The sequence below is a fragment of the Mizuhopecten yessoensis genome, unplaced genomic scaffold (genome assembly GCF_002113885.1).
Source record: "Mizuhopecten yessoensis strain PY_sf001 unplaced genomic scaffold, ASM211388v2 scaffold7283, whole genome shotgun sequence".
NCBI lineage: Eukaryota > Metazoa > Mollusca > Bivalvia > Pectinida > Pectinidae > Mizuhopecten > Mizuhopecten yessoensis.
The window spans coordinates 1905854-1915533 of record NW_018406970.1 but is presented as its reverse complement, the minus strand read 5'-3'; the positions used below and the strand labels follow the sequence as shown (position 1 = coordinate 1915533).

At 38.1% G+C, this 9680-nt stretch overlaps 2 protein-coding genes across 4 annotated transcripts in view; one reads left to right on the top strand and one right to left on the bottom strand.

Annotated features, from left to right (window-relative positions):
- The window catches only part of LOC110453390 (maestro heat-like repeat-containing protein family member 1), a 57879-nt gene extending 54563 nt beyond the window's left edge, over positions 1-3316 (bottom strand). For all 3 annotated transcript variants that reach the window (XM_021502314.1, XM_021502316.1, XM_021502315.1), the window contains exons 1-2: positions 3170-3316; positions 374-519 (exon numbers count right to left, since the gene is read on the bottom strand). In XM_021502314.1, the coding sequence (XP_021357989.1) occupies positions 374-519; positions 3170-3227 (204 nt within the window). In that variant the 5' untranslated portion in view covers positions 3228-3316. The remainder of the gene's footprint in view (positions 1-373; positions 520-3169) is intronic.
- A 3160-nt stretch (positions 3317-6476) lies between these two features.
- LOC110453396 lies at positions 6477-7427 on the top strand. The gene is made up of 2 exons (XM_021502325.1): positions 6477-6718; positions 6890-7427. Exons 1-2 carry the CDS (start codon positions 6653-6655, stop codon positions 7322-7324), a joined length of 501 nt encoding a protein of 166 aa, XP_021358000.1. The 5' UTR covers positions 6477-6652; the 3' UTR covers positions 7325-7427.
- The last annotated feature ends 2253 nt before the right edge of the window (positions 7428-9680 follow it).

The following is a 9680-nucleotide window of genomic DNA, read 5'->3' as shown; positions in this document are numbered from 1 at the left end:
GAAGAAGATTTTTGAAATATTGGTTAATTTTCCCTTTGGGCGCCCCGCCCTGGCCCCAGGGGTTGGGGTAGGAATCCCAATTTTACAATTTTGAAGCCTCATCTACCAAGGATGATTCTGACCAAGTTTGAAAAAATCCATCCACTGGTTCTTGAGAAGAAGTTGAAAATGTAAAAGTTTACGCACGACGCACGACGGACGACGGACGATGACGGACGAAAAGCGATTGGAATAGGTCACTTGAGCAAAGCTCAGGTGACCTAAAAATGATTTATAAAAGCCAGCAACATGCCGGAAAAAAGGTTTAGAATGCATAATTTCATTTTAGCCAGTGGTATGGGTATCCTTAAGGTGTCATGTTTTGTGTCCTTACCTTAGAATGTTTTTTGAGGTAGGCGTAACAGGAGCTAAGGACCAAAGCCGGCTTCTGTCTGCCCATGTCGAACAGAGCGTTACAAATCTGTTCCTGGCACTCGTCATCACGGTCGTAGGCAGCGTCTATCAGGGCCATGGTCAGGTCTGACAACAAGTCAAATGTTACATGACAATTGGAGGTTTATCATGACATTTTTTTCATTTTCAGGTTATGCCAAAATATATGTTTCAGGTGTCCCGACCTACCCTAAATTTTCCTGCTGACCCCAAAATTGTTATCACCTACTTGTTTGTAAGATTGCTTTATTAGCAAGGCAAAGCTCATTAAAATGTAGTCTTCCTGCTCTTGAAGTCTGACTCTATTTTTGACAAATTAATCATCCTTGTCCTTTAGGTTTGTCCACATTCCTTTTTTTACGTGGGAGACAAATATATCGGTATATCACACAACACTATAAGCACATATTACAGCATTTCACAAACACATATTTTATGAGCAGAAAGAGGACCCGCTTCAGAAGTTCACAGAATAAATAACTTAGTTTTAAGTCATACCTAGTTTTACACATATATAGGAAAGTAATTTACCTCCGTATAATATTCAAATCATGTGATAAGATCAGACATACATATGTAATTGATATTGTATGTTAGTCATGTGATATGAAAAATGTCATCTATTACTGAGGAAATAATATATTGAAATCTCAAAGATACACATATTCTGTTTTTGATTCTTCCCTGGCTGTAATGTGTGCAAATGCATTGCAAAATTGATATAAATTTGAGGACAAATTTAACTAACTTTATATGTTTTTGCCTCTCTTGACCAGGTCCTATGCCAAACCACGCTCTCCCAAATCAGGGCGAATTTATCTTGACAGCGGATATTAGAAGACGATCGACATACAATTTATAGTAAATACATGTGAAGAGCGAAATAAACACTAGGTGAATATGCATTTTATCGGCGAAGGGCAAAAGTTTGTCTGGGCGAACATTTCCCGGTTTACAACTTACTCCATTAATTCTTTAGAAGCATTGTATCTTAACCCTTTTCACCACTGTAGACGATAATGGACTCATCCAATTCAATGCATGGTAGTGTCTATACTAAAGTTACATAGGGTTGAAAGGGTTAAAATGGTCTTATACTATTGCTATTGAGTACCTATATATTTTGCAGGATACTTTTTCGGGTAAGTTCACTGAAAATCTGTGTATCGTATACAATTACTTATATACAAAGAGAAACGTGACTATTGAACTTTGCGCAAATTTAGGGTTCTTCTTCTTTTATAGTAAACACTTCTGGAGATGAGACACTGATAACTTCCAATAGATTAACTTATGCTAACGTAGAACTATTGTCGACAACAAATCAAGGTTTGTGGCTGCAGACATCTCACTTCATGACCTAGCTTGTGTAATTATCACTAAACCATTAAGATTCATAAGAAGGTAAAATGGAATATCAGTTTAGCGGTTAATAATTTAACTCATTCACCCCTGAAGACACATATAAACTCTTCCAATTCAAAGGTTGGAATAATTCATTATGAAATTGCAGGGGTAAATGAGTTAATGGGAAATGATAAGCTCTGCCCTTGCTCTCCTAGCATGTTATCGATTCTGACACATTGTATATGTAATGAGGTATTGTTTGTGTCCAGATGCATGGGAGGAATGACAGTAACCCGGCATGCTCTAATGTTTTATTATAACCTATTCAAGCACATGTTACAACACATTGGGCCCCAACAGGGGAGACAACTACATGGACTTATATATGCTGATTACTACAAGGTAGCAGTACACCAAAGGCTCAATACTGTTACAACACACGTCCTTATTTTTCAGTCACTGAAGATTATCCGAATCTATTATTCTGAGTGATGAAGAGTTGGAGAAACCTCAACCCAAGAGCTAGATTTTAAAAATCTTATCCGAAGAGTTGACATTTCTTAGTCCACATTGCACAAGAGTGATTTTTTTCTCCTACACATTCCCAACATAAAAATCAGTTGCATAATCAAGGGTGCATGAAAAGCTTCCTTATAATTCACGATTGTTACAAAGTGCATGTTAGCTGTTTTTCCCGAAACCATCAAGTTCTGAAATGTCAGCTAACCAACATCAACTGGACGATTCATAGCAAAGTGACAATGTTGAACGCTTTACTCAACTGCATACGTCTGGTGCAAGGGCTGAAGAAGAAACTCAGGCTACCATCGAGTCTGACTCAGCTATATGGACACTGCATAGTTAATTCAAAGTTACATGGATACAGATATAAATGGTGACTACTGTTGTGAACTACAGGGGCACGAAATCAATTATTGATTAAAAAGTTGTTTACAGATCATCAGTTACAGGATTACTGCGAGTGATGAAAAATAATGCTTGTGTATCCGTATAGTCTGGTCCTCCAGTTCGGCAGCCTTGTATGGCATGGCAGAAAAACTTTAACCGATGGCCATGTCAAAACATTATGCTATCTACATTATATGTCCGATAACCATAATGACCATAATATATCTTCCATTGAGGATCATGACATGGAGCCCGTGACATGTAATAACGTTCAAGAGAAGAAATATGCAATGAGACAAAAAATGTTTTAATTTTTGAAATAAAGTAACTACGTTTTGGGCTCGCAGAATAAACGAAACATGTGTGCATGCGGCATCATGAAACTACGAATGAAGAACCCTGTCAACGTCCGACATTTCCCCGTGATGTTCGCGTATGGGTCTGCTGTTTTGTCGGTGTATCGTCTGCATTCAATACCTACCGTCAACCTGGCCGCCCGTACTGCGAATCATGTCTTCGTCCGGTCCAGGCATAATCATCTACAGCATGTCACACCTGTATTAATTAGTTATTTAAAGGTAAACAGAACCTCCCCTAAATCTTCCTCATCATGTGATGGTTTGTTGACTTCCGGGTCAAAAGGGAAATAACTCTGAGCGAACGAGAACGTTTTCTACCGTAGTTATTCTAGTAACAGATTTAGTGCCACCGGATGCTTTAATACAACTACGCCTAGTAAGGTGAACATAATTTATGACATGTTGCCAAAAAGGTTAAACAAGGCAATATAGTGGGAGGTAATCCATCTACCAAACTATTCACTCTACTTTTTTTCCATATTCAACCAATTCAAACAATTAATTGTTTTGCTTTTGATATAAACCAACAATACGTGTGACATGAACAATTTCTTTTTCAATGACTCAATTCATTTCAGTGACTTTAATAAGTGTACTTTTCCAAAACATAAATTAAGGTAGAAATGAAGGTCACATTACAAATTGAGTTATTGGGGGTCAGAGGTCAAAATATAGGTCACAGCGACCTACTTTTTGATTTTTGCTCCAGAATCCCAAGATTTATTACTTCCACACAATTGGTGTACATTTATAACTCCAGGTTTTTGGGGAAAACATCCGCCACCTAGTACAACAAATCGGCATTAACATATCACGCTAACACCAAAAAATACATCTTCGATTGGGACAATGCCAAGATAGTTGAAGGGGAACAACACACAAAAACTAGACAAATCAAAGAAGCAACCAAATTCAGGAAAACGCAGAACATGAACAGAGACGAGGGGGACACCAGCTGAGTCATCTGTATGGCCCGATACTGACATAACTGGGGAAGGGGCTAGATCTTCATCCTAGATGTAACTTATCTGATGCAGTGTGTATACGCTCCCTATGGATAGATCGAGTGACATTAAAAACTAGGTGAAAACCTGTCAAAATTGGCTGAATATTCAAACATACATTTATGCAGATATTAACTGGTTACCATGGCAGCCATAATTGAAAACACAAATAAACATTTACATGATAGTACCGGGGAAGTATTCAAAATTAAAGAAACAGTCATTTGAAAGTTCTATTAACGTTTTTTAATTTTGATAGTTTTCTTCTCTTCTTCTGAATATTAGTGGGCCATCAATGCTGATAGGTTAAAAGTAAAACTTTTCTTTTGTTTTTGTTATTCTGATTTATGATAAAAACAATGAAGTGACTTAAAGTTGCGCGAGAAAGGACACTGTGATGGTAGATTTGAAGGCATCGACAGTGTCGACAGAAACGAAAGACTGAGGGAGTAGATTCCATTGAGTTATAGTTCTGGGGTAGAAGGAGTATTTGTAGCAGTCTTTAGACGTTTGGAGGTGTTTGAAGGCACATATGGGTTATGATGACTTGCACGAGTGCAGGGGTCGACAGGTGTAAGAAGATTTCCTGGTTTGAGAGCGACATGGTAATGAACAATTTTGTAAAACATGATTAGTCTGAATTGGAGACTGCGGAGATGTAGGGGACGCCAGTTGAGAGTGTCCATCATGGCAGTAGCAGAGCTAGTGTTGTGGTAGTTGTTACAAACATATCTGGCTGCTCGACGCTGTACTTTTTCGACCTGGTCAATTTGAGAGGAGTTGTGTGGGTCCCAAACTGAGGCACCGTACTCTAGTTTGGGACGTACCAGGATTTTGTAAACATGTTCTTTGATGTTCTGAAAATTTACTTTTAGGTTGCGGCGCAGAAAACCAAGTGACTGATTTGCCTTGGAGGTCATAGCATTTATGTGGTTGTCCCATTTGAGGTTCGACTGGATTGTGACTCCAAGGTACTTTATAGAATTTGTTGTTTGTAGTGTGTGTAATTGACTGATGTTTACCGGAGACCTGGAGAACCGAGCACTTATCGGGGTGGAACAACATCAGCCAGTCCATTCCCCAGGCTGCCGCAGCATTGATGTCAATTTGGAGTTTTTCAACATCGCTGGTATTTTTAATATCTCTATAACTGATACTATCATCAGCAAATTAAATATACGTAGGGAACTATGTTTCATGTATTCTGCCAAATCATTAATATAGATTAGGAATAGTACGGGACCTAGGACAGTACCCTGGGGGACACCAGATGTGTCAGGGACTGTATACGTATCAGATAAGGAGATAAGGTGTGTCTCACAGGAACCGGATGATCGGAAGCCGTGTTGGAGTTCATAAAGGATATTATTAGATTCAAGGTGATGTTCACAGTGTTTGCAGCAGATACAAGTGAGAGAGATCGGACGGTAGTTTATAGCATGGTGTGTGTCTCCCTCTTTGTAGACGGGCATGCATACATTCGCATGGTTCCAGTCACGGGGGACAGAGCCAGAGTCTAATGATTTTCGGAATATGAGAGCAAGGATTGGTGCGATTTTTTCCGCAGATTCCTTTAATGTGTACGCATGATTCAATACGACAACTTTACTTTTTGACGCAGAATACAAAAATCGCCACTTCCGACTGTATGATGCAAATTAAAGTTAACAATATAAATTCTCAGTATTTCATTATCACACTCTCTACTAATATTTTTAATAAATATTGGATTTCATCAATGATTACTGTCTGTCCACGTCGCCTTCCTCAGCTAAAAAATCGCACCATTAAAATCACGATGATGGATACATTAGATAATGGGTCACCGATCTTAGTAATTTATTATCACAGTTAAAATGCAAATCAAAGTGACAGTATAATTATCAAAATTAATTCACAGCATCATACCTTTCTTTAGAATCAAAATGATTAAAATCATTGGTCAATCTGATTAAAATCATCTGTTACATGGCTCCGCATGAACTGTTCAGGCGTAGTACGAAGTTAACGAAGCCGTGTAACATATGATTTTAATCAGATTGAATCATTGGTCAGACCATAGGTGGTGGGCACGTCTATCAAAAAAAAAATGAATATATACAACTAGAATTCTAGTTTTATATATTCATTTTTTGATAGACGTGCCCACCACCTATGGTCAGACTCTAAATTTCATACAAGATAACACGAGTTATCTACCTTCTCAACAGTCGAAATACTAAGCTCATTATTATTGGTATATAGCATCATACCGCATAACAGTATCCCTATCAAACAGTATCATCTGTATAACATACGAGTAGGCCTAATCAAACAATAAAATCACGATTTTATCTCGCATGTGTCGTTTTTTTTGTCTTTTGCGGTGTTCGGTACGCTGCGTAATCAATAATCGGAACCCCTCGTCATCTAAGGTATGAATAACGTTAGGCAACATGGCAGCGTTGATGTGTTTGCTTGGGGGCACAGGTGCTCGGGTTCTGGAATATACCTTTATGATTTATTAGTATAAGGGGGTGTGATATCTAGTGGGTGCGATTATATCACATATATTCCAGAACCCGAGCACCTGTGCTTGGGGGTTGCATCGATTCCTCCATCATGATATACCCCCCGGAAGCAATTGACTGTAAGGATCTGAAGGGACATATAGGCCTACTCAATTGTGTAAGTATCAGTAAAGCTTATCTTTATCAGGATAGTTTATTTCCTTTAAATAACATTTCTAACTGTCTCCTTTTTAGCTCACACGGCCCCGATGGTAAACTCTGTAGACAAACAATGAAGTAACACGAGGGGAAAGAATATTAGCAACGTATCTATTCATTCTACTTAAAGATGGATAATGGAGCTGTCCAACCAGTTCACCAACACATGACGAGCTGTACAGATCGATTGGTGACGTTCTTTCAGTGGGGATACCAACTTCGCCAGAGTTCCTATCAGCTAGCGTGTGATGGATTTTTTCACGAAGGTGTCGGTGATAACGTTACTTGTTGTAAGTGTGGAAAAACATTGAAATATTGGGAACATAAAAACTTTCCAGTTGAGTGTATCGATCACCAGTATGCCCTGCCCTATCCACCCAAACCAATAAAAATAATAGACGGCATGGTTGTGATTCGTGACTTTATTCGAGAAATCGTGAACTGGAACATACCAAGGTGTGACAGAAACGCTTTCATATCACGATTGTGTGATGCTGAACGGAGAATGAACGAACTTAAAACAGATAAATGGAAAGACAGAGTCAGTAAAATGGTAATGTCATGAATCGTGTAGAAGATTGGTTTCATCACGGAATTAGATTCTGAGTCCGTGGTTTCATGTAACATTTTAATAATACGTTGTCTTTTGCAATAAAAGTTTTGTATAATGATATTTTGTCTTAATTAATATGTTGACGGAGGAAGAAGAACGACGTATAGAGGAGGTTTACTACAATTTGAAGAATGGAGGTGCATTTCTCAGCCCTGGAAAGGTTCACTGAGTATTGAAATTGAAAGGTTTCAAAACTCCAGGTCTACATAAGATTAGAAGGTATAATCAGAGTCTAGATGAGTATAGCTTACAAAAACCGATCAAACGTTCATTCAAGAGAGCGAGAGTTGAAGCATTTGGTCCATACGAACGATACGATGCAGATCTAGCTGATGTTTCCTCCCTTTCAAAGCAGAATTCAGGCTATCGTTTTCTTCTTGTTGTCATTGATGTATTCACTCGTTTCCTATGGGTCGAACCTGTAATGACAAAAACGGTTAGAGTTGTAATAAATGTATCTTAAAAAAATTGTTGAAAGGGGTAGAATACCAAAGCGTCTAAGAAGTGACAAGGGAGGTGAGACAAACAATAGATTAATGAAAGATTGGTGCCAAGAGTATGACGTTCATTATTTTACCAGCCAGAATGAAACAATAGCTAATTTTGCCGAAAGGGTCATCAGGACACTCAAGACGATGATGTATATAGATACTTCACAAAATATAGGACTTAAAAGTGCATCGACAAATTACAAGATTTTGTAAGTAATTACAACACCACCCCTCACAGATCATTAAATGGCATAGCCCTAAAAGATGTAAACGACACATACAAAGCAAAACTGTTTGGCTACATGTTTTTTAGGAAAACACAAAGGAAAACTGCGAAGGGGAAGCAACGAAAAACTGTAAAGGGGAAGCAAAGGAAATTTAACTTCAATATAGGAAGTCTGGTGAGAATCTCACATTTAAAACAACCTTTCACGAGAGCATAAAAACAGCAGTGGTCTTCGGAAATCTTTAAGGTACATAAACGGTTTCGTATGCAAGGGATTCCATAATACCAATTGATCGATTTTCTGAACGAGCCCAGGACATCAGTGGGAACGTTTATCAATCGGGATTACCAAGAGTGGATAAAAACGAGAACACACTATGGTACATTGAAGAAAAATTGAAAAAGCGTAAAAAAAAAGTCAAATGGTTCGTAAAATTCGAAGGTTGGCCATCGAAATATAATCAGTGGATATTGGAAAAAGATATCAAAGAGGTATAATATGTCACAGTATATAGTCATTCAGAGAGATGGAAGTAAGGACTATTTTCCAGAGAACAAACCATTTCACTTTCGCTCGCATTTTCAATCTCCATTGAATCTACACGGAACTTAGAAAGTGGCTTTTGTGGACATAACGGTAAGTACGAGTGGTTTAAAGACGAGACAGAATTTTTCCATACATAGCGACGTATGTGATGAAATACACAGGTATATCTACCTACAGTACAGGTATGTCTTATTACCCAATACACAGGTATATCTACATACAGTACAGGTATGTTGTATTACCCAATACACGGGTATATCTACCTACAGCACAGGTATGTCTTCTTACCCAATACACAGGTATATCTACCTACAGTAAAGGTATGTCTTGTCACCAAATACACAGATATATCTACTCATCGTGCAGGTATGTCTTATCTGGAATCCAATACACAGATATATCTAACCACAGTACAGGTGTGTCTTATTATCCAATACACAGGTATATCTAACCACAGTACAGGTATGTCTTATACCCCACAGGTATATCTACCTACAGTACAGGTATGTCTTATTACCCAATACACAGGTATACAAAGATGTAAACGACACATACAAAGCAAAAATGTTTGGCTACATCTATCTTATTACCCAATACACAGGTATGTCCTATTACCCAAAGCACAGATATATCTACCTTAGGTACAGGTATGTCTAATTACCTAATACACAGATATATCTACCCACAGTACAGCTATGTCTTATTACCCAAAACACAGGTATATCTACCCACAGTACAGGTATGTCTTATTACCCAATACACAGATATATCTACCTTAGGTACAGGTATGTCTTATTATCCAAAACACAGGTATATCTACCTTAGGTACAGGTACGTCTTATTACCCAATACACAGGTATATCTACCTACAGTACAGGTATGTCTTATTACCCAATACACAGGTATATCTACCTTAGGTACAGGTATGTCTTATTACCTAAAACACAGATATATCTACCATAGGTACAGGTATGTCTTATTATCCAAAACACAGGTATATCTACCTTAGGTACAGGTACGTCTTATTACCCAATACACAGATAT